Source organism: Myotis myotis, unplaced genomic scaffold, assembly GCF_014108235.1.
Source record: "Myotis myotis isolate mMyoMyo1 unplaced genomic scaffold, mMyoMyo1.p scaffold_m19_p_14, whole genome shotgun sequence".
Classification (NCBI taxonomy): Eukaryota; Metazoa; Chordata; class Mammalia; order Chiroptera; family Vespertilionidae; genus Myotis; species Myotis myotis.
The window spans coordinates 19,754,787-19,780,843 of record NW_023416318.1 but is presented as its reverse complement, the minus strand read 5'-3'; the positions used below and the strand labels follow the sequence as shown (position 1 = coordinate 19,780,843).

At 38.9% G+C, this 26,057-nt stretch overlaps 1 protein-coding gene across 2 annotated transcripts; it reads right to left on the bottom strand.

Moving 5' to 3' along the window:
* Window positions 1–480: 480 nt before the first annotated feature.
* Window positions 481–26,057, bottom strand: FAM161A (FAM161 centrosomal protein A). Of its 2 annotated transcripts, XM_036334418.1 has the most exons (6): window positions 25,816–26,057; window positions 15,620–15,855; window positions 12,767–13,930; window positions 10,067–10,166; window positions 2,423–2,577; window positions 481–1,955 (listed from the first exon to the last, which is right to left on the bottom strand). In XM_036334418.1, exons 1-6 carry the CDS (start codon window positions 26,032–26,034, stop codon window positions 1,814–1,816), a joined length of 2,016 nt encoding a protein of 671 aa, XP_036190311.1. In that variant the 5' UTR covers window positions 26,035–26,057; the 3' UTR covers window positions 481–1,813. The 2 variants fall into 2 exon arrangements, 1 of the variants encoding a protein (XP_036190311.1); XR_004971825.1 differs by lacking the exon at window positions 10,067–10,166 and having other exon boundaries at window positions 1,821–1,955.

The window sequence follows — 26,057 nt, the reverse complement described above, 5'->3', positions numbered from 1 at the left end:
TCTCCCCATGAATCCGAGAAGAGATGGATGAGGAGCAAATCCTTGAGAGTAAGCCACATTAAAATATTACAATTTGTGGGTGCTCTCCTTCCGGGGATCATGCCCGTACCTTTCCCTTTCTCCCCCTCCTCATCCTCTGGCTCCAGGCACATTACCATTAGCTTCCTTGCTTCCAAGCTCCAGGGGCCCTCCCTTTACCTCTAGAACTAGTTTCCTAAGCCTCTTTCTTCTAGGAATTACTTTTTCTACCTCTGTGATTTACCAAATAAATATTCTTCCACACAAAAAAAATTACAATTTATGAATTGTGTTTCACAGGTTCTCAATAAGTTGGAAGGGAAATGTTTTTAATCCCATGTGTACTTATTTTAAAGTAACTATAAGTATAATTAAAAAACATATTCATACCTGAAACCTATATGTTCATGTTGACCAATATCACCCCAATAAATTTAATAAAATAAAAACATATTCATCTACTTACTCATCCAGAACCTTTATTAAGTACCTATGATATGCACAATCTTGTGCAAAATATTAAAGGAATACAAAGATGGATTTTAAAATGATGCCAACCCTCAAGGAGTTTACAATCTAATGGTAGTGGCAAATAGTTTAACACAAACTATAAAAAAGGAATAGCAAATAAACATTTGCCCTTAATTAGGAAAAATCACCTTATTTCTTCATTTAAAGTATAAATTTCCAGTAGGTAAAGACTGCTATTATACACCTTTATTAGTTAATACTCTTTATAAGTTGATTATTTTTATAAAAGAAAATGTCTCACTCTATCACATCTTTATGACTGGTTTAAATTTTTACAACAAAAAATTTTCTTATAGAGGAAAAATGATAGTCATAAAATCAAATTAACATCATTCTCAGAAAGACAAAAGTGTGTCTGCAATAATATGTAAAAAATTGAACATTCTGGTTCTAATATTAAAGGATAAGCCTGAATTACTTTGGAGACTTGCCTTGGACAAGTTATTATGCACAATTTCATCTCATTTAAAACCAGTTTGATATTTATTAAGATTATAATTCAGAATGCTATAATGATTTATATCTGTCATAATACACAAGGTTAAAAAATATGTATAAAAACTTCTAATAATTTCTATGTCAAAAATAATTTAGAATAAAACTAGAGATAAAAAAGAAAAAACTGATAATAGGGTGGATAATTTAATAAACTTTCAGTGCAGAAATAAATGTAAATTTGCAAGTACCTATTTTTTTCTATATTTTATTACTTTTAAAAAATGGTCCAGATTTTAAAAATTAAATAAAAATAAAAATGGTTCAGATAAACTTAACTAGTAAAACAACTGTGGGGGTTCATTTTGTGAGATGTATTCCAGAGGAAAAGAATGGGCAAACAGTACAATTTTAAAATATGTATTGAGTCATGCTTTCTAGAAATTTTTCTTTAAACAAATCACCAAAGGACAATACTTTGCTCTCAATGCTAAGCCATTTTTTTCTACCAAAAAATAATTACATAATAACTAATCAGTTTGTGACAGCTGTTGATTCTCAACTGCTTTTAAAAAATACAAGTAAGAGCAAAGTTGCAAACAGAGCACATGTAGCAATTTAAAAAACTGAATAGGCAAAGCCTTACTCGGACTAAATGACTAATCAGCTGGATTTGCCTTTTTGGCTACAAATAACTTTGCTAAAGAGCCCTGCACACATCAGAAGGGTTCCTTCCCATCCATGTTCCTAACCAAACAAGCAAAGCTGCTAATACCGGATGCTGCAAATAACAGCACAGGCACAGAAAGGAGGCCCTGCTGATTCTGCTTCATTCTTCAACAGATTTCTCTTCTCCACTTTCTTCTTCGGCTTCGGCTTCATTTTCCTTACAAGAATCCCGGCTGTTGGTTTCAGTAAAATAATTTTCTTCCCCATTCTCTCTTTCTTCTATATTTTCTTCTTCATTAAAGCTAGAGGGGAAAATGTATCAATCTTTCAAAGGAAAAATGATTTGTTTAAAGGTAAACAAACCCTTTGCAATGTATGTCATCATGAAGTTAGTCTTCCTCAAGTGTATGAGCTCCAGTTTATCAAGAAAACCCTATAAAAGTGCCAATTGGGAAAGTAAATATTCCTCTGAGAACTCATTTATTTCAAAACTTGGTTTACTCTTTAAACTTCGCTTGACAGCATGTTGTTATTTTCATTATTTATGCCAGTCAGAACTTAAATTATTCTGCTTAAAAACAAGATATTTCATCACCATGTAATATTTGAATGTGTCAAAAAATATCAAAATATCAATATGTTTCACAACAGTTCACATGTATTTCATTAGGTAAAGTTCATTTTAAAATCTTATAGAACAGAATTTTTACTTTCTTGCAAGTAAGAATTTTTTCAGAGGTATACCATTCAGACATTTTATATACGTTACCTTTCTTTCTCTTCAGTGAAACTTTTCATCTCTTGATTGCTGAAGGACTCAAATATTTTTCCACTTTGGCCTTTCTTTGAAACAAACTCATCAGATATTCCTAGTGCTTTTAGGGTGTTAGAATAATGCTTTTCTGCTGCCATTCTTGCATTTTTCTATAGGAAAGACAAACCTTTTTAGATGAGAACAAAAGACTTTAACTTTCCATTAAAAATGTATGTGCTAAAAGCTCCAGTGAAAATTAAGCTCAATAATCACAGTTGGCTGAAAATATGCATCCCTTCTGACCAGCAATTCCATTCCTAGGTATATACCCAGAGAAACTACATGTGCCCCAGGAGACATGTATAAAAATGTTCAGAATAGTACTGTTTGTAACAACCCCAAACTGGAAACAACCTAAATATCAAAGTAGGATGGATAAATAAGTTGTAGTCTATTTATACAAAAGAGTAAAATAAAGCAATGAAAATGAACTCTAGTTATACACCACAACATGGATGGATCTCACAAACATAATACTGAGCAAAAGAAACAAAATACAAGAGTGTGTTTATGTGTATATAATATATATATTATATATATGATTCATTTACAAAAAGGCCCCAGACAGGCAAAACTAAACTATATGTAGGGATAAATCATAGGTGGTAAACTGCAAAGAAAAACAAGCAAATGCCTATCTCAAAATTTAGAATGGTGGTTACCTCCACGGAAGAGGGAGAGGGTTTGACCCGGGAGAGGCGCGTCGGGTCTGAGGTGCTGGCAGTGCTCTGTTTGTTAACCTGGGTGGTGGCCACTTGAATTTTGATATATAATTATTCTTTACACTGTGCCTATTTTATGACTGCTTAAGGATATCTGGAAAAATCAGTAAGAAAATAAGTTCATATGAGGCCTAGCTGTTTGGGCTCAGTGGATGGAGCATCAGCCCGTGGACCGAAAGGTTCCGGGTCCGATTCCAGTCAGAGGCAAATACCTCGGTTGCATGCTTGATCCCCAGCCCTGTTTGGGGTGGGTATAGGAGGCAACCAGTCGAAGTGTCTCTCTCACACCAATGTTTCTCTCTCTATGTCTCTCCTTTCCTTCCACTCTCTCTAAAGGTAAATGGAGGGATGTCCTCAGGTGAGGATTAACAAACAAAACAAAACAAAAAAAGTAGTTCATGTGATGGTTTTCAGAGGGTTTTTATGTGCCTACTGTAATTTCTGCTTTTTATAAGCCATATCTCTACTCCATCACAGATAATACAATCATCAGTGCTGTTATCTTTACTCTGTGGAGGAAGCAATAGATACAGAAAAAAAAAAAAAACACATGAATTTAGAACGGGGTTCAAATCTCCAGAAAGTTACTTCCTGGCTTTGGGATCTGTGGGAATTATGATGACCCTCTCATACTGGAAGCAAGTCGAAGTTGTCACAGTTCCTGAGACCGCAGGCTTTACGGAGCCACAAGATAACTGGGGTTTGCATTAGGGCTTTGGCGTTAGTCTGCGTTCAGCTCCTATGAGTGGATATGAGCTAGGGCCAAGAATTGCCATCTGGACCTCCAACAAAAGCAAAATGACTAGGAACGGCCCGATTCTAGTGGCACCCAGTCTCACCCCCCAATTTAACAAATAAAGAAACCAAGATGTTCCCGTCACCCTCACTGAGTTTAAGCAGTTTGCTTAAGGTCCACAAGAATGGTAAGCAGTAGAACCAAGTCTCTTGACCCTTTCCTGGGTCTTTTCCACTCCACCATGCTGCTTTAATCTAAATGGTAGGGGTCATCCTGGAGTTTGAAGGTAGCCTAAAGCCTGACTTCAGCAATGCTCTTGCCCGATATCTGCCCAATCCAGGTACTACAGTTAATGAGGGATCATGGAGTCTAATGTTCTATGGGAGAAATCAAAATAGTAAAGACTGGTTATAATGGATAAAACTATCAGCAGTGCATTTTCTGACACTCTGGAAAACTGAAAAAGGAACACTGTAACTGCTGCTAAAATGCACTTACGGTGAATAACACTTTTTAGAAAAGAAAGTGAACAAGCATCCAGAGGCTCTGAATGCCAACAGACCAGCCTTGGGGGAACTGAAAGGCACGGCAAAGTATGAAGATGAGAACTGTGCTCCAAAGACTGTAAAGAAATCCCAAACCTAACTGAATGCATTAAGAATGGCATGTTCTGCCCTAGCCAGTTTGGCTCAGTGGATAGAACATCAGCCTGCAGACTGAAGGGTACCAGGTTCAATTCTGGGTTGGGGGCTCGATCCCCAGTGTGGGACATGCAGGAGGCAGTGGACTAATGATTCTCTATCATCAATGATGTTTCTATCTCTCTTTTCCTCTCTGAAATAAAAATATATATTTTTTAAAAAGAATGGCATATTCTGATTTAAGCAAAATAGATTAAAATACTAATCAAAGTTAGTGTTTATAAACCTTCACCTAAATCTGCTTTAAAATTCAATTTAACATCTACTCAGCAAGCTGTAATTTCCAAGAAACAGGATAACATGGTTTGTTCTGTACTGGATCATAGGCCTACTGTTGGGATAATTCAATAGCAGCAAGACCACAATTAACACTTACAAATGGGTAATGCTTAAAGTTGTGAGTGAATTTATTACATAACAACTGTTAACTAGCACCAACAGTCACAGCAAAATAGACTGCAAGAAAAACGTACTAATTTCTGTTAACAAAACTAAAGCAATAGTGAGCACTGCCAGTCATTCTGTATAAGGAAATACCTTTTAATATTTTATATCAAGGTGAATAGTGTGTAATTGTTCATTAAAACAAAGATTTACCCCTTGCATTTCACCATGGAAAAGAATTATAATAAAGAGATAAAAGGAACAGTTAAAATAGATTCATAATTGTTTATTTTACTATTAAACATACTGTAAAAAAATTGTCTCTTTCATGAAATCAAAATAACAAGTGATGAAAGTTTGTCTATCAGCACCTAGAATGAATGAAAAAATGCTTATTTTTTATAATTTTTATAACTGTAAGTTTGGTTTATAGTAATTCTTTCATTTATTTAATAATTACTAAGTACTCATTTTGTGACAAGTCCTCATGGAAGGTAGGGGGTATACACGAAAGTTATTTTAGGCAAAGGGAACAGCATATGTGAGGGCATATGCTGATAGAAGAAATATCAGCTATGAAACTAACCTAGTTTTCAATGTTTAAAATTTATCTATGGGTTTAATTTCATACTCACCACTTGTTTTGCCACATTTTCTCTGGTGCTTAGAAACAGTGGGAATTCACAATTACACAACAGGGCAAAACTGCTTGTTAATGTTGAGACTCATCACTAATTCATCAGGGTAATGCTCTCAGCCTGGGCTAATCCCAGAAAGAAAATGACAGGTCAAAATGGCTAATTTGATCATAACTGTTCAGTTTTGGTTCAACAAGTGTTTATTAACATCTCTGTGCATGATGTTGTCCTAGGTGTCGGGATTACAAAGGTTTGATCACTCCCTTTAAAATTAACTAGTTGCCCAGCCGGTGTGGCTCAGTGGTTGAATATAGACCCATGAACCAGGAGATCACAGTTGGATTCGATTCCTGGTAGGGACAGGTTCGATCCCCAGTGGGGGGCATGCAGGAGGCAGCAGATCGATGATTCTCTCTAATCACTGATGTCTCTCTCTCTCTCTCTCTCTCTCTCTCTCTCTCTCTCCTTCCTCTTTCTGAAATCAATAAAAACATATTTAAAACAAAATAAAAAACAGACCAGCTCAGTGTTTGAGCGAAGGGCTATGAACAGAAGGTCCAGGTTCATTCCCAGTCGGACCCATACCCGGGTTGTGGGCTTGATCTCCAGTGTGGGGCGTGCAGGAGGCAGCAGATCAATGATTCTCTCCTATCATTGATGTTTCTGTCTTTCTCTCCCTTCCTCTCTGAAATCAATAAAAATATTTTTTTAAAAAGTTACTAGTTGGAAGGGAAGAGAGATCATTAAAATAATTTCCACACAACGTGGTAGGAGCAAAGAGAAAGGTATGCAAAAGGTAATAAAATAAAATAAAATAAACAGAGGAAAGGGCACCAACCCAAGCAGGGGAAACATTGCAAGAAGTGATTTTACACTGAGACTTGAAAGAGTAGGAGGAAAGATAGGAAGAGGCTCTAAGGATGTTCAGAAACAGCATGAGGAGCTCCAGTGGCGCAATCGGTTAGCGCGCGGTACTTATACAGAAACAGCATGAATAAAGATTTTTGGAACTAGTAGTCTGGTATGGCCTGAGAGTAAAAGGGTGTATAAAGTTTGACATGAGGGGGAGCACAGTGGTAGATTAAATAAAGAGGTTAACCGGGTCAGGTCATAGAGGATTCTGTATACCATGTTAAGGTGGTTTATCTTCTGAGAGAAAGCAGGACAGTTCAGTGGTAAGTGTTTGGAAGCAGATTGATTTGGGTTCCAATCCCAGTTCCATTATTTAATAACTGTAAATTTTATGAATTACTTACCTTCTTTGAACTTTTTTAAAAATATATATTTTATTGATTTTTTTACAGAGAGGAAGGGAGAGGAATAGAGAGTTAGAAACATCGATGAGAGAGAAGCATCGATCAGCTGCCTCCTGCACACTCCCCACTGGGGATGTGCCCGCAACCAAGGTACATGCCCTTGACCGGAACCGAACCTGGGACCCTTGAGTCCCCAGGCCAACGCTCTATCCAGTGAGCCAAACTGGCTAGGGCTCTTCTTTGAACTTCAGTTTCTTCCTCTGCAATATAGGACTAACAAGCTTGTAGAATTTTATTGAGAAGTCAATGACAAGACCTCTTGATACCATTCACTGACAATGAGAACGAATGGTTCGGTGAATGCATGATTGTCACCGTTATCAAGGGTTATTAACTACCTATCCAGGGTTGATATTTTTGCAAGGGAATGAGAACGGCAAAATAAAGATATAATGGGTGGCTTTGCAAAGAACAGGACAGGCAAACGAGTCAAACCGTTATATTAACTCAGATAGGTTTCACCCTGGCATATCATCATAAGAATGGAGAAAGATCCAAAAATTACACAGGGATAAAATTTGTCAGCTCTCTCAGTGACAATTGAATGTGGGGGCAACAGTGGTTCCCGGTCATCCTAAATAGTAGTCCAACTAAAACAGAAAATCAAAGAGGAGGATCTAGTTTGGGGCAAGATGAATATAAGATGCCAGTGGGAAATCTGGTTCAATACCCACCAGATAAGAGGACATTAAAAACATGCAGTTAGCTGCTTTGAGCCAAAGTCAATCACTTTACACTGAGCAATATAAAACAGCTTATGATTTTCCCCCCTAAAGTTGAAACTGAGATGTTAAAAGAAACCCACCCCTTAAAATGACAAGCACTACATAAAATTATATCCAAATCAGTAAGTAAAGGGTTCCCATAACTTTGAGAGATTATAATATGTAGATTAGCCCATAATACATGCCCCTTGTCCTCAATGACCTGTAGCCTCCAGTGATTATCTATTGTTAAGCTATGTCACCCCTAGGAACCTCTCCCTTATGAGTACTAAGGAAAAGATGATCTGAAATTGACAAATTTCTCTTAATGGAAAGACTGTAAAACTGAGTGAAAATTTAGTTTTTCTGATAAAAAGAAGATCCTTTCAGTAATTATAGATAAGATTGAAAATTATAACTCACTTAAAAAAACACCAATTGCCCTGGCTGGTTTGGCTCAGTGGATAGAGCATCAGCCTGCGGACCAAAGGGTCCCAGGTTCGATTCCAGTCAAGGGCACATGCCCGGGTTGTGGGCTCCATCCCCAGTAGGGGGCGTGCAGGAGGCAGCCAATCAGTGATTCTCTCTCATCATTGATGTTTCTATCTCTCTTTTCCTCTCTGAAATCAATAAAAAATATATTTTAAAAAAACAAAAACACCAATCAACAAAATGAAAAGGCAACCTACAAATGGGAAAAAATATTTGCAAATCATATATCTGATAAGGAATTAATATTCAAAATATATAAAGTACTCATACAAATCAATAGCAAACACAAAACAAAACAAAACAAAACAAAACAAAACACCCAACTAATCCAATTTAAAAGCTGGCAAAGGACTGGGTAGGCATTTTTCCAAAGAAGATATTCAAATGGCTCAACAGGTACATGAAAAGGTGCTCAACATGACTAATCATAGGGAAATGCAAATCATTAGGTGATATTTCACAATGAGATACCTCACCCTGGTTAAAATAGCTATTGAAAAGACAAGAGATAAATGCTAATGAGGATGTGGCGAAAACGGAAGCCCTGTGCACTATTGGTAGGAATGTACATAAGTACAGTCATTAGGTAAATAGTATAGAGGTTTCTCAAAAAATTAAAAATAAAACTATATGATCCAGCAATCTAACTTCTGGGTATATATCTAAAGAAAACAAAATCACTACCTCAAAGAGATATCTGCTCCCCACATTCATTGCAGCATTATTTACAATAGCCAAGAAAGGAAACAACTTAAGAGTCCATTGAAAGATGAATGGATAGCCGGAACCGGTTTGGCTCAGTGGATAGAGCATCGGCCTGCGGACTGAAAGGTCCCAGGTTCGATTCCGATCAAGGGCATGTACCTGGGTTGCGGGCACATCCCCAGTAGGAGATGTGCAGGAGGCAGCTGATTGATGTTTCTCTCTCATCGATGTTTCTAACTATCTCTCTCCCTTCCTCTCTGTAAAAAATCAATAAAATATATCAAAAAAAAAAAAAGATGAATGGATAAAGAAAATGTGGCATATATACACAATAGAATACTATCCATCCATAAAAAGAAGGAAATCCTGCCATTTGCAGTGGACTTTGAAGGCGTTATACTAAGTGAAATAAGTCAGACAGAAAAACAAATATTGTATGATCTCACTTATATGCGGAATCTAAAATTTAAAAAAATAAAGAGATCAGATTTGTGGTTACCAGGAGGAACTGGATGAAGGTGGTCAAAAGGTACAAATTTCCAGTTACATACCGGGGATGTAATATACAACATGGTAACTATGTATGGGGTATTTGAAAGTATGGATATATAAACCTAAAAGTTCTCATCACAAGGAAAAACAATTGGGGGTAAGTATAGGAGGTGATGGATGTTAATTAAACTTACTGTGGAATAATTTTTTAATTTATGCATGTCAAGTCATTATGTCGTACACCTTAACCTTATTCAGTGCTGTATGTCAATTATATCCCCCCAAAAAACAAAAACAAGCAAACAAACCCACTGGCAGAAATAAATCTGATTCAATTAGCCATTTTGTTTCATTTTTTAATTCTTCAAAGACCTCCAAATCATATTATGAAGCCTTAACTTAATATTTGGCCAAGCTGGTATGAAATAAACACCAGCCATTAAAAACGTGTTGTGGAACTATACTTTCGAAAAGGTTTGATCAGTAGTATGTTCTTTATTAAGCTTACGTGCCTCATCAACAAAATTCAGTCTTAGATTTTGGCAAAATTACTTACTTGACTGGCTTGATGAAGCTGTCACAGAAACAATATGTCTTAGTACATTATATAGCACATAAGAAAAATGGACTGTAAGTTAAGAGCTGTATATGTTTAAAAAAAAACACACACAACAACTGACAGGAGCTCTTAAATTCCAACAAACACAACCTGAGCAACTCTTTGAAATAGTAGTGGCCTGTGTTTTAATTTTTCTTCTATTTCTTCTAGTTCTCGTCGGTATTCTCTCATCCTTTCCTTTTCACTCTTTCTAAAATTAAATAAAAGGAGTGGAATTTTAAAAAGAAATAAGAACTTGCATATATAACATTTTAGCTTAGATGGCAAATTAGAAATTAAATTATGAGCACAATTTACAGTTGACCACCATTCCTTTTCTAGACTGGTAAATTTTTATGGAATATGGAATAAAAATTCTAGGTTCTGCCCTAACTGGTTTGGCTCAGTGGATAGACTGTCAGCCTGTGGACTGAAGGGTCCCGGGTTCAATTCCGGTCAGGGGCACGTACCTTGGTTGCAGGCACATCCCCAGTAGGGGGTGTGCAGGAGGCAGCTGATCGATGTTTCTCTCTTATCGATGTTTCTAGCTCTCTATCCCTCTCCCTTCCTCTTTGTGAAGAAATAAATGAAATATATATTTTTTAAAAATTCTAGGTTCTGAGAGCACACATTTTACATCCTGGGAGCAGTCTTTGTACTCTGAAGGTTCTGAAATCTTCAAGACATAATGTTTTACAGGGCTTCAAATTGGCCTGAAAAGATGAATGAACGAATGTCCTCTTATCTCATATGTAAATGTATAAAACCAAAAAAATTTGGTCCCAAATAGGTATGTTCTTTTTAAGAAGTTTTTTTTTTAAAATAAGAACTTGTTCTTCTTTAGTCCCTTAAATGAGAACTGCTGTAGGTTGGTGGCAAAGTTAATTAAATGGGATGAGGAGAAATGAGGTGTATGGGACTATAATATATATAGAAAAATAGGAATCAAGTACATAAATTCACAGTAAGTGTACTTAATATTTGGGCAAGATCCAATAATGAATTAAACTATGCTATTTCTCTATGTAAAATATACTCTACCAAGATGATAAGATTTCATGGATTAGAGAAAATAATTATACTATAAAATTATAACTATGTTTAATTATATACAAGTTGGTATTATTAAAAATCCAGTTTACTTTTTAAGGATGAATGAATATTTCTAAGGAATATTTTTGCTCAAGTTCATCAAATTAAGCTCCTTCTACCAATGAATTGATATAAGGAGCTATATTCCTTATAATGTCTGACACTGACAGACATTATAAGGAATCCTATATAATAAAAGCCTAATTAATATGGTAAGTGTCTGACCGTTAGTTTTACCCTTCAACCAGTTGCTATGACACGCACTGACCACCAGGGGGCAGATGCTCCAACTGATAGGTTAGCTTGCTGCTGGGGTCCAGCAGATCAGGACTGGTGAGTCAGGCCGAACGCGCCCTGGAGCCCTCCCCAGCCAGGGTGGGGTCCTGGATTGCACTGGGCCTCTAATTAAAAGGAAATATAGATTTGGGGGAATATTATAGGTCAGATTAAAAATTAATAAATATTACTTACCCAGCTTTGGGGGAGTTATTTTCCTACTTAAACATTTTAATGTTTATTTGCAACATAAAAATGTTCCTCTGGAACATTGGTTTTCAAACTTTATTCTGCAGAATTCCAGTGTTCTGTAAAGGGGTTCTATGAATATTTTTATTTATTTTTATTAAAACTGAAAAAATGCAACCCATACCACTAAACATTAACACACCTGTTAATCGACACTTTCACATAATTGATATTACTTAACACCAGTGTTAATCTGTGCTATCAGACTTCATGTAAATCTTAGAACAAAAATCTTTTACATATCTGTTTGTTGAAGAATATTCTGACATTACATGACAAGTTGTTGAAAAAGCTTTATATCTGTGCCTCAATATTTTTCTCAATATTACTAGTATATTGTGCAATCAAAAATAATATAAAGAAAAAGAGTTAAAATGCCAATATAAGATATTAACTATAGCCACAATATAAAACATTTCTGTTCAATAACATAGCTTCATGGTCCTCACTATCAGGTGTGTATACATATATATGTTGGTTCTCATCATGAGGTGAATGAGAGAATGTGTGTGTGTGTGTGTGTGTGTATTAAGTATAAGTAACTGATAATAACTTGAATCCAGAAACTAAAACACTAATATTCTTCTTAATTTGTTCATATATTGGTAACTTGATTTTTAAAAAGTTTGAAAACCAATGGCCTAGAGGTTCAGGATTCTTTCATGATACCTGAGAGATTTTATTCTGGATTTAGATATTTGAGCTAAACTTTGATGTGAGTCATAAGCCTTAGTCCGGGTTGTCAGGAGTTTCTGCAATTCTTTCATTCTTTGTTTCTGCTTAGTTAGGATCCGAGTTCTCTCTTCTTCCAACATTTTCTTTTCCTCAAGTGATCTCCTGAGGGCAACAAACTAAGGCTTAATTCGCTTTAAGCCAATGAGAATGTTGCTTAGCAAAGATTTAACACAGGATAACTCAAAGGCTGAAAAAAGGCAACCTTTTGAGAAGGATCTGACTTGTGAACTTGGAAATCAATAAGCCAACTCTAACCTTTTCTATTCCCAAGGAGTCATAAAATGGAAATTACATTTCTTAGCACACACTTTTGCAAAATGTTCTATATTATAAAGTAAAATATATTACCAGATATAATAATTTCTTCATACTTTTAAATTCACCAACATAAAATTAATAATGTCATGTACACTATTTTAGCAATCATAGGTCAGTCAATGCAGTAGCCTAGTTATTTACCTGGTGGCTTGTTCTCTTCCTCTGGAAGATACTGTGGGCATTGGAGGGCTGCAGTTATAAGGCACACGCTTTGCATTTGGACTTCTTCCTGGTGACTTGTGCCTTAGAGACTGATAAGCCCAATGTGCTTCTTTCAAATTTTCTTCCTCTGCTTTATTATCTGCCAAATTTTTCTCTCTTTTAGTGGATGCATGTGAGGCTGCATGAAGATCAGATGGTTTGTAAACTAAAAGGATTTTTGGACTTTTCTGTTCTGGGAGGTGCTTCTGATATCTCTCAGGAGGTTCTCCAAAATCAGCAATCGGGCTCCTAGACTTGCACTTATACTTCAACTGTTCAGCCTGTCTGGGAGCTTTGGGCTTCCTTGCAGCAAAACTTCTGTGAGGTGGACTATAAGGCGGAGGGGATGAATTCAGTAAAAGTTCTTGGGCTCTCAGCTGTGTCTTAATGTTTCTAAAGAGCTCTTCTTCTTTTAACCTGTTATTGGTAGTTGAACCATAAGTAGATCGAGGTATAGGTCTGGCTTTAAATCGATTTGTTTTCTTTTTAGACTTAATAAAGTCTCTCAGCTGCTTTTCCCGGATTGCTCGCTTCTGTTCCTCCCTTGCAATAAACTTAAATGGCTTTTGTGAGGCCAAAAGTGCTTCTTTGTTTTTCTCCTTCATAATCCTCCTTCGTTCTTCATTTTCCTTGACTATGTCATGATAAAGGGGGGAAAAGACAAATTCTGGAACTGGGTTGGCTCGGAATTTTTTCTTACACTCTGAATCTTCTTGTTTTTTGAGCAGTTTGTGTACCATTTCAATATCTGATTTATATTTCATGTTCTCTTCTTTTTTCTTCTGTTCTCTAATCATCATTTGAAAAGGCTCAGGTACTGTAATCTTTGGCACCCATTCTTTTGCTTTCTTCCCTGTTTTTTTAATTGCTGGGAAGTCAGCACCTTCACACTGAATGTAATCTTTAACAGAAAAGTTGGTCCACATGTTGTTGATGAGCTCCTTGGCATAGGTCATCATTCTGCTTTTCTCAGGATAGTCTTTTTCTAAGTTGGGCAGCTCATCTTCAGAGGAAGACACAATCAAGGAGGAAGAATGACCTAAATCAGGTTCTGAAAGTGATGTGATTAACGAGATAGGGTGATAGTTCTTTTCTGATACACACCTAAGTGAGAAGAATAATTTAGGTTAGGTTACACTTTCAGTTGTGTGTGACCAAATATAAGAATTAAGAATTAGATATTTTCTTATATCAAGGTATAATCAATTAACCCGAATGGTGTGGTTCAGTGGTTGAGCATCAGACCTATGAACCAGGAGGTCATGGTTCGATCCCCAGATTGTGGGCTTGACCCTAACAGGGGGCATGCAGGCTGCAGCCAATCCATGATTCTTTCTCATCATTGTTTCTATCGCTCTCTTCTCCCTCCCTCTCTGAAATCAATAAAATATATACATATATATATTTTTTAAAAGGTATAATCAGATTTAAGATAGGAGCTGGATACGGCTTGTAAAAATTATCACTTTTATTTAGGATAGAGCTGGAAAATGCCTATAAATTATCTACTCTGACTCCCTTATTTTATAAGGGAGGAATATGAGACAGTTGAGGCTTCTTGTGTCTAACCTCTGAATTGAATTCTCCACATGTTTTCCATAGACACCGTTTTAAAATATACATCTGATCATGTCACTCTCCTTCTTGAAACTTTCCCATGATTTGTCATTGTTATGAAGTCAAATACAGATTACAGAGTCCTTTAATATTAGCCCCTGCCTAGCTTTCCAGTTTCACCTCTCACTTTTCCCTACCCCCATCACCATTTTACATCACATCCAATCACATGAAGTTCCTCACACACACCATTCCTCATGCCGCCATGCCTTTGCACACATGGTTTCGGCTGCCTAGAAGGCCACTCCTTGCTTCCTACATTTGCTGCAGCTACACACACCCCTAAGACTGAACCCAGATATGACTTCAGTAGAAAATTCCTTCCTGTGTCCCTCCACTGACACTCTGACACGATCAACTGCTTTTTCTTGTCTCTATAATGTTGTATTGCAATTTTTCATGCTCAGCTAGTCTTTGAGATCCTTGAGGGCATCTCAGTTTTGACTTCCTAGTGTCCACGCAAGGTCTGACACGCAGGAGATATGCAATCAGTGCTGACCCACAGGATGAGTTAAGGGACTTGCCTCAAGTTTCAAAATAAGCCAGTTTATCACAGAAATAGGTCTTGAAATTAAAGACTATTTTGAAAACTTAATCAGATTTATCTTTTAGTTCTAAACAATTTATACTATATCTTTAATAAGCTCATGTTAATTCACATATTATAAAGGTCTTTTAAATTTTTAATATTCATCATTTAAAAATATTCTGGTACATGTCTACAGTTGTATGAACGATAGGTCAGAAAGAAAAGACCAAATGGCCACCTAATGACCCTCAAAGCAAGAAGCCACCTGGTAGGTTGATAAGCCAGTAAACATTTTGAATAAAATTGCACCTCCATATATAATTACAAGTACAAAGGGATATTTGAGAGAAAATATTCTGAAATAATTTTGTTCTGTACTTTATTCTTTTAAGATTTTTAAATTTATTTTTAGAGAGAGAGAAATATTCATGTGAGAGTGCAGCATCAATCAGCTGCCTCTTACATGCCCCCGTCAGGCGATTGAGCCCGAAACCTGGGCATGTACCCTGACTGGGAATCAAACCAGCAACTCTTCAGTATGTGAGACGATGCCCAACCAACTGAGCCACACCAGCCAGGGCTTGTTCTGCACTTTTAAGTATACGTTTTATTTTACAGTCCACAAATAAGATTATGTACAAACTTACATGGAAGAGACACTGGAAGCTTCGTCCCTGATGATCACTGGCTGTACTTTCTTTAAATTTAATTTATTCTGGTACATTTTCTCTAACTTTGCCATAGTTTCCATGTGGGCAGTCTTCAGCTCTTCTAGTTTCCTGAAATATTCTTCATTAGAGTGGTAAATATCAGAAAAGTCCACAGGGGCCTCATAGTTCATGTATGTTAGGTTATTCACCCCGGAAATGATGTTAAAGTCAGTCTGATGGGAGGGAAAAGCCTGTTATATGGTATTTGGAATTAAAAGACAAATAAATTTGACACTAATTCCCAATGCTGCTTCTTACTTGTGAGCTATGTACATTTCCCTCTCACATTTTATTGAGAACAAGAAAGAAATCAAGTTGCCAGAAAATAAATACTATTTGATCCTTTTTATAAAGGATGGTTAGATTCCCAGATCATGTACTAACCCATACACTATAATAGGATAGAACCAAACTATCCTTAATAAAGACCCTCTGTTGGAGTTGTAAGTGATAACTGAAATGAAGAAGAACCAGTTCCTCTTACCACAGCCCAACACCCGGAGCTTGGCTCCTACAGTATGGGCCACAAGGGTGCACCAGTGGAGAAGAGAGGGGAATGGGCAAGGGGGGCAGGAGAGTGGAGGGAACAAAGTCTCATTGGCTCATCAAGAACCCAGGAAGAAGCCCTCCTGGATGTGCAGGGGAGACCTCATAGGAAGTAGGAGGGTTGGAAGGGGATGGGCCGTAGTTTCAGAACAGCCGCTCCTGGGAGCAACAAAGAGCAGTTGTAACAAAGTCCTGAGTGACAGGGACTTTGGGAGAGCAAAGAGAACAAGAATAGTACAGTATAGCATTGTAACTACACAGAGTGTAGTTATTCTATATATAGGTCATGCCTGGAAGAGTCTGACCGATCTTTCCCCTAACTCTTTTTTTTTCTTTTTTTTAAAATTATTTTTATTGATTTCAGAGAGGAAGGGAAAGGGAGAGAGAGATAGAAACATCAATGATGAGAATCACTGATCGGCTGCCTCCTGCACGCCCCCTACTGGGGATCAAGCCCACAATGCAGGCATGTACCCTTGATCAGAATCGAACCCGGAACCCTTCAGTCTGCAGGCCAACGCTCTATCCACTGAGCCAAACCAGCTAGGGCTCCCCTAACTCTTTTCATATACATCTTAGAGTTCTTTTAATTGAAGCAACTATAGAGGTAAAACTCCACTTTCTCCATACATATAGAAATTTAATATTTTCTCAGTTGAGAAATAAAGTTATTTATGATACTATGCATAAAAGTCTGCTGACTATGGTCTTAAATTTAGCCTATTGCCTGAAATATACTCAGAATAAAAAAAGAGTATTTGCCTTAGAAAGTTATAGACTCAATCTGATAAGACACTAGGAAATAAATCTGAGTAGCTTCTCCCAATGGGAAAATGCAGAAGAGTCACTTGTATATAAAAGTTATGAGTTTTGCCGAAACCGGTTTGGCTCAGTGGATAGAGCGTTGGCCTGCGGACTGAAGGGTCCCAGGTTCGATTCCGGTCAAGGGCATGTACCTGGGTTGTGGGCACTTCCCCAGTGGGGGATGTGCAGGAGGCAGCTGATTGATGTTTCTCTCTCACCGATGTTTCTGGCTCTCTATCTCTCTCCTTTCCTCTCTGTAAAAAATCAATAAAATATATTTAAAAAAAAAAAAAAAGTTATGAGTTTTTAAACAGTGTACAGGAGACCAGTATTGTACTACTTGGGCTAACAGAGAAAATGAATGAAGGAAAACAAATGTTTTTCAGTAGAGCTGGTGTGCAGAAATTTACCAACAAATCTGTGACTCAAAGAATTGCTTTATTGTCATACAACTCAAGAGAATTTTTTGATACCTTCTCCTGTTTCTATATGTGCTCCTCATCATTACTTTCTTAGCTGTGGAAATGAGTACTTTGTTAACTTCCTCATTCATTAAATTCTTAAGGACACCCAGCATATTCTAGCTGCTTAAAGATACAAATCAAACACTCCACCTTCTAGAACAGTGGTTCTCAACCTTCCTAATGCCGCGACCCTTTAATAGTTCCTCACGTTGTGATGACCCCCAATTTCATTGTTACAAATTGAACATAATTAAAGCATAGTGATTAATCACAAAACAATATGTAATTATATGTGTGTTTTCCGATGGTCTTCAGTGACCCCTGTGAAAGGGTCGTTTGACCCCCAAAGGGGTCTCAACCCACAGGTTGAGAACCGCTGTTCTAGAAGCTTCAGTGAGTTTAGCTGAGGATGTGTACATAAATAATGGGCAGCAGACTTTGAAGGAGACAGAACTGCTGATTCCTGCCTGTGAGCTGCTCCCATGTATGTCACAATATCAGTTACCATAAGAGCTCAGAGAAAGAATGCCTAATTCTGACCACGGGGAAAAGAAGAAACAGAATTTACAAGGGTGCACCAGATACCATCACATTGGTGGGCAGGGGTTCCACATGTGAATTTGGGGGGTGGGGGAGACACAGTCCATAACAGCATCTGACCAAGGGACTAACTTTAGAGAAAGAGGAAACTGGATGTCGGATTGGCTAGCCCTGTTGTGGACCCCAATAACCAGAAGTGGCTGGCTTTATGAAATAGTAGAATGTCCCATGGAATACACAGCTCCAGAGACCAGCTGGAAGACAAACAGCTTGAGAGCTTGGATTTCATTTATACTTACAACTAGCGACCCTGGAGGTGTCAATATCCTTCTCAAATGAGCCAGTGTTTCTGTTGCTTGCAATTAAAAACACCAAGAATATATATAAAAAAAAAAACACAAAAAAAACAAAACAAAAAAAAAACAAGGGTGCACCAGATGGAGACAATGTTAGATAAGGACAAAGCTTGTCAGATTAGGGAAGCAGTGAAAAACAAAGAAGTCTGAGGCACAGTGCCAGAACATTAATCATATGTTACTGCATGATGATGCAACTGGCAGGTACTCTGTTCTTGATAAGGAAACTGAGGCTCAGAGGATTTAGGTGACCTGCTTGCAGTCACACACCAGTAAGTAGTAGAGGTGGGATTTAATCCAAATCCCAAGTGTTGGGCTCCAAAGACACACCGTAGGAAGGGGTTTTTAGCCACATGAGGAAGGAACAGGCATGGTATGCTCAGAGAGGTAAACAGTCTGGGGCTAGTGAGAACGGGATGGAGCACGGGGGAGGGTGGGAAACAAGGTGAAAAAGGCACGTCAAGAGCTTCAACCAGGCAACAGGAGCCTTGAAGGATGTGAGCAGAGGAGTGCCATGATCAGTAGTGCTCGGAAGGATTCTTCCAGTAGCAAATAGAGTGAAAATGAAGGAAGAAAGATAACAGCAGTTAATGAGCTAATGCCAAGGTCCAAGTTAGAGATATTAAGGGCAGAATTAAGGAAGCAGCACCAAGGCGGCTGCCTTGGTAGATTTAGGAGGCTGAATCATCAACTCAGTGATGGCCTGTATTGTGGGCAACAAATCGAAGACTTCTGTTTGGAGTGCTGCCTGTCTGGGTAGATGCTGCTGCTGCTGCTGCCATTCATCAATATAGGGAACATCGAGGAGGAGAGTGTTTTAGGAAAAGAAAACTAATCTCTCTTAGACACACTGAGTTTAAGGGGTAGTAGGGCAGGTGAATGTCCAGGAAACAGGTGGGTAAATTTATCTGGAGACCTGGTAAGGAGGCTGGGCTGGAGATGAAGATATGGGAGCCACCAATATCACAGAAGTGGCAGGTGCAGCCTTGCATATGAATGAGGCTGCCTGAGGAGAGTGTGGGCAATACGACAAAAACCCCAAAAACCTGAGGATGGAAATGTTGGCCAACACCAACGTTTAAATAAGCAGTGAGAGGAGAACTAATATGAAGTAGAAAGTGGTCATTAGAAATACAATGCCCTAACCGGTTTGGCTCAGTGGATAGAGCTTCGGCCTGCGGACAAGAGGGTCCCGGGTTCGATTCCGGTCAAGGGCATGTACCTTGGTTGCGGGCACATCCCCAGTAGGAGGTGTGCAGGAGGCAGCTGATCAATGTTTCTCTCCCATCAATGTTTCTAACTCTCTGTCCCTTTCCCTTCCTCTCTGTAAAAAATCAATAAAATATATTTTTTAAAAAATTTTAAAAAAAAAGAAATACAAATACCAAGTGATAAGGGTATCCAAATGAAGAGAGCTTTTGTTTGGTTTGAGTTTGTAAAGTAACTCCAGAAGGCTTCCTGGAGGAAGTGATATTTAAGCTGAGTCAAAGAATGGAAGAATCTGGAGGATCAGATAGAGTATAGGGGGAAAGAGGGAAAAGGTACTGCAGACAAAGAAAAGGACATTAACAAAAGCCATGGGGATGAGGGGCATGGTGGAGTGTAAGGTGCACACAGCTGCAGGATCAGAGGAGAGTAAAATGTATAAAGCGATTTTGGGAAGCAAGCCTAAAAAGGAAGGTTAGGGCAAGCAGGAGGTGGTTTTCATTTCTAGTCTACTTCTTGGCTAGAAGTTGGTACCTTTTCAATTTGGAGAATTTTTATGGCTTAGGAGAAAGATTAGAGATATAGTGTCAAATTCTTGTGTTCAAGCCTAGGTTCTGCACTTCTTAGCCATGTGACATGGGCACTAATCTTTTGAACATCAACTTTATAATACTTGAAGTAAGTATGCCCAGTGTTAAACTATTGCCTGTCAGCTCCAATGCCACCCTTCTACACCCTGCTGGGTGATGCTGAGGACAGGAGTCTGTAAACCATGTTTCTGCTTTGCCAGCTGATCCCAGGTAGACTCTGCCTAAAGTGGGGCTAGGGGGAGACAACAGGGCTAGAGGAGGAAGAAGACCTATTCCTTCCTGTTAGTTCTCTGTCCACTTGTCTACTTGAGTCACCCCTGCAGTGGTTCTTCCCCTGAGCAGCAGCTGTGGCTGGTTTCAGTCTGAGTTTTTCTAATGCTCACAGAATCAGCAAAATCACCTCGTGGCCTCTATTCAAATGTCATCGCCCCACCAAGGCTACCCTATTTGAAATTATAACCTCTCCACCCACTCATTGTCAGCCTCCCTGTTTCTTTTTTTCTCATAAGTACTCACCACCAACAGTCATTCTACATATCTTTACTTGTGTATTGTATGCCTAACTCTTCCACAAAGTCAGTATCACAAAGACAAGGTTTTGTCTGCTTTGTTCATGGCGGTGTCCCCAGTGCCCAGAAAAGCACCTGGCTAATGGCAGAGGGTTAATAAATATTCATTGGAAGAATGACTCTACAGCTAAAAAAATATTATATTTCCATTAAGAGGAGAGATATTTCCTCACAAAGAACTGGGTCAGCCCTAGCTGGTTTGGCTCAGTGGATAGAGAGTCGGCCTGCAGACTCAAGGGTCCTGGGTTCAATGCCGGTCAATGGCACATGCCTGGGTTGCAGGCTCAATCCCCAGTAGTGGGCGTGCAGGAGGCAGCCAAACAATGGTTCTCAATCATCATTAATGTTTCTATCTATCTCTCACTCTCGCTACCTCTCTGGAAAAAAAAAAAAGGAACAGAATCATCCTAAGAAATACTGGCTGCTCTAAAGAGTTATATTCTACTAAGTATTAAGAAAAGGGAAGAAGAGGAAGAAGAAGAAAAAGGTAAAGATACAAATTATGAACAACAAATACGCATTTATCAACAAGTGAATCTAAAAATCAAGTGAATAAATAATCTGATGAACAGGAAAAAAAAAAAAAAAAAAAGAAAAGGGCTTATTTCTTAAAAAACTAACTAAAAGAAGGAAGATATTCCAAAGAACTGTTTTTAGAAAAAAGCATGCAGGTTCTCTCCATTCGTTCCTTTAGAACACCCTTTAGCCCTGACCGGTTTGGCTCAATGGATAGAGCGTCAGCCTGTGGACTGAAGGGTCCCAGGTTCGATTCCAGTCAAGGGCATGTACCTTGGTTGCGAGCACATCCCCAGTAGGGGGTGTGTAGGAGGCAGCTGATCAATGTTTCTCTCTCATCGATGTTTCTAACTCTCTATCCCTCTCCCTTCCTCTCTGTAAAAAAAAAATCAATAAAATATATTTAAAAAAAAAAAAAAAGAACACCCTTTAAAAGAAGGCTTTCATAATAGTCATTTTCCATTAAAGGGTAAAATTTATTTGGTCCTGGAAAAACTGCAAAGATACTGAAGGATGAGTAGCTTCTGGAGAGTGGTGGCAGGTCTGATATTTATACACTGACTTTTAACAGTATCTGTCCCATTTCTGTTTAATACTCTTTTTTTTTTTTTTTTTTTTTTAAACCAGGACTACAGGCTTTATTAGAGGAGAAGCACCTGCCGGGCTGTCTCACAAGGGGAGAGAAGCAACACGTGCAGGGGTGGGCACGCCTTTTTCCTGTTTAATACTCTTAATACTTAACTTTTCAGATATATTACTCCCATGGTGTTTTACCTAAAACAGATGAATGATTAATAAGCGAATTCTAACTTTAATTTAATCTTTGTCTTCACACAGAAGAAAACATTTTAGTAGGTCAAATAACCTAGACCCGTGGTCGGCAAACCACGGCTCATGAGCCACATGCGGCTCTTTGGCCCCTTCAGTGTGGCTCTTCCACAAAATACCGGCTCTTCCACAAAATACCAACTTCTACCCACGGGCCACGAAGTTTCAATCGCACTGTACGTGCGCGCCCGCATGTGGCTCGCGAGCCGCGGTTTGCCGAGCCACAGTTTGCCGACCACTGACCTAGACCAAGGACATTATTTTCCAAGAGCCTAAAATAGCACCCTTTCCCTTTAATTGTCCAGCTTTTTGTGAATGTTGTGCATGCAGCCACTAGATTAGAGGATAATCTTCCCTAGGTTGGCTTGACCCATTTAGATGATGCTCCTTCCAGCACATGCACATGTGCTTCATTAGTGATCAGCACTCATAATTATTTGTGGTATAGTCTATCTAGTATCATTTGCAATTCTGGAATTTTTACTAAATTTTCTTTTTCATTGAAAGGATTTGTAAGGAATAAGGCAGATCTACATATAGTAACCTGGGTAAACCGGCAATAAATGATAAGAGTAAAAAGCAAGTTTCAGAACAATATGTATACATAAAATGCTACCAAATGCTTCAAGGGTGTACACAGGAGACAGGAAAAAGCTCAGAAGAATACATATATATCAGCTTCAAAACAGTGGCTACCAGTGGGTAGGGAGGAGGGACTCAGACTTTCTTTGGGAGGAGAGAGTAAAAGGGCCCAAGCCTTATCTGTAACATTTGAAATTTTAAAAGGAGAATGGCCCTAGCTGGTTTGGCTCAGTGGATAGAGCGTCGGCCTGCGGACTGAAGGGTCCCAGGTTCGATTCAAGTCAAGGGCACATGCCTGGGTTGCGGGCTCGCCCCCATGGGGGGCATGCAGGAGGCAGCCGATCAATGACTCTTTCTCATCATTGATGTTTCTATCTCTCCCTCTCCCTTCCTCTCTGAAATCAATAAAAAATATATTAAAAAAAAATAAAAGGAGAATGCGCTCATGTATTACTTATCTAATAAAAATATAACTTTTTTTAAAAAAGAATGCTTTGTGAGTACTAATACTAAATTAAAAACTGAGCAATCTCTATTGACTACTTGATCTGTTTGGCACCTGCCTCTCACACTCCCCTAGCAATACTGCTTACCTTTCCCTTGTTCTTCTACCTGCTCCCACCCCCACTCCCCAACTCTTTTATTTCTTAAAGAAACCAGAAACTATCAGAGGAAAGTTCCCTCATCTTCTCATCTATAAAACTGCCTGCTTTTGTGCCACTTTTCTCTTTTCCTCCTGCTTCAGGATGAAATGTCCCTTCTCTTTAGCAATATCTGACACTTTCCCTCATCATTAAAACCAATAAACGGGGACTTCCACACTCTTGTGGTGATCCTACCACTGTAGCTGGTCCTTAATCCCTTTAGTCTCCTTTTTATCTATCTAACTGTTAAATGAGGTTTTTAAAGTGTTCTAGCCCAGTTGGTGTGAATCAGTGGTTGAGTGTCAACCTGTGAACCAGGAGGTCATGGTTCGATTCCTGGTCAGGGCACACACCCGGGTTGTGGGCTCGGTCCCTGGTGGGGGGAGCATGCAGGAGGCAGCTGATCAGTGATTCTCTTTCATCATTGATGTTTCTGTATCTCCCTTTCTCTCTGAAATTTAAAAAAAAAAGTTCTATACAAGACCCCTTCTTTTTCTGCACTCTCCCTAAGTGACTTTATCCATTCCTATTGTTTCAAAAATGCTGAAAACTCCCAGATAGGTATCTCCAGCTCAGACCCTACAGAACTACACTTTCATAGGCTCAGCTGCTTCCTACATATTTCCACTTGGTAGTTTCACAGATATCTCAAAGTTACCATGTTCAACACTAAAACCTTAGAGGAGGGCAAAGAGGAAGAAATGGGGGAGGAGGATCTGTAATAGGATCAACAATAAAAAAACAGACACACACAAAAAAAACAACACTGAAAACCACCCAGCCTCTACATCCATTCCTCCCAAAGTTGTCCCCAGTTCAGTAAATGGCACTGCCTTCCTTGCAGCTTCTCAAACCAGAAACCTGAGAGTAAGCATTCTTTATTTCTTCCTCTTCCTTGGCCTTCACTTTCATTCTTTAACAGTAATTCCGATCCATTCTGGAGAAATCTGTCCACTTCTTGCCATCTCCTCCGGACTCTAGGTCCAGCCATCACCTATGGCTTCTGAAATTACTGCACAGCCTCCTAACTATTCCCTTACTTCTACTTTGTCAGAAGTTCTCCACAGAGTCATCAGAGTCATTTTTAAAAAATGTAAATAGGAACATGTCAGATCTTTTAAAAGTCTTCAAGGACCTCCCAATGCACCTACAATAAACAACTCCTTACCTAGGTCTACAAGGCCCTGAATGTTTAGGCCCTGCTTAGCTCTCCAAGTTCATCTCCCCTCACTCATTATTCCCCTCTTTTCCACTCTTGCTGGCTTTCTTTCAGATCCTTAATCACCCAAAGCTCTTCATTTTCCTATCTTAGGACCTCTGCATATGCTTGTTCCCTCTGTCTGGAATGTTTTCCCACACCTACTCTTCAAATAACGGTTACTCTTTTTCATCTATCAGGCATCAGCTTAAATTTTAACTAATTTAATTATGGCTTAGTGGTTGCTATGACCATGAAAGATGTTGCTACAGATTTTCTCATTAACAGTGTTAGTGTAGATTAAAGAGATTACAATTCAAAATATTCAGTGATTTCTATTAGCCCCATACCACAATGCTTTTTCTTTTTGTATCTGAGAGGCTTGAAAAAAATGGTGTTAAGAATCTTTAACAGGGGTAAGGAGGTTTATATCTGCGGAGTCAAGGTTTCTAATTTTTAAAGGAATAGAGCAGATGGCAGACTCAGCCCTCTAACTGGTGGACAGGTGTTCACGACACATGTAACACTGAAAAGTGCCCTTTTGGAAATAATGGGTCCTCAGTAACTTGCTTCTCTGGATGCTGAACTCTATCTGTCTGATCTAGCCACTGAACTCAATGGTTTTAAACATCGCTTCTCATGTATCGTGTTAAGATGCACTAATAACCAAGACCTTAAAATGACAATAAAACACACCTCTGATAGCACAGTTGATTCACCTGAATCTTAGGGGTTATCATCTGTGGGGTAGGTAAATCAGACCTCCCCAAGTTAAAAAGAAAAGGGAATATCTACTTCTGACAAATACTGGAGCATAAAGAGTAAGGTTCTGCACGCTCTAAACCAGCGGTTCTCAACCTGTGGGTCGCGACCATCGGAAAACACATATAGCATATCAGATATTTACATTACGATTCATAACAGTAGCAAAATTACAGTTATGAAGTAGCAAAGAAAATAATTTTATGGTTGGGGGTCACCACAACATGAGGAACTGTATTAAAGAGTCGCGGCATTAGGAAGGTTGAGAACCATTGCTCTAGACTAAAATAAAATGCTCCCCAAGAAATTCTTACAACAATCGTTTTGGTGAAAATTACGACTTTTTAAGGCCTCGGTTTTACTGATTTCTATGGGAACATAGAGAAGGTGGTGGGTCAGTATTACCGACGATCTGGACAGGGAGCAGCGTTTGTCAGCATGTCGCTCAGCCCAGCGGGGACGCGGACCAGCCATCAGCCCGCACCCAGCCAGAGCCCAGTCCTAGCCCACGTCCCGCCCCCACATTACCATCGCCCGCGACGGCTGCACTGCCTTCTTTTCATCTTCCTGTTCCTCCTCCTCTTCGTCCTCCTCTTCCTCCAAGGCCGCCACTACGGCCGCCAGATCCTCTAAGCCTATAAGCCTAGAGTCTGGGTCCTCGTCCTGGGCGGCCCGCGCTGGGGTGTTGGGATTTACCGGGGCTTGGACACTGGAGGCCGCCAGCTCCGCGCGCGGAGAGGCTGCCATCACCGCGCCGCGGAGGCCTGAGC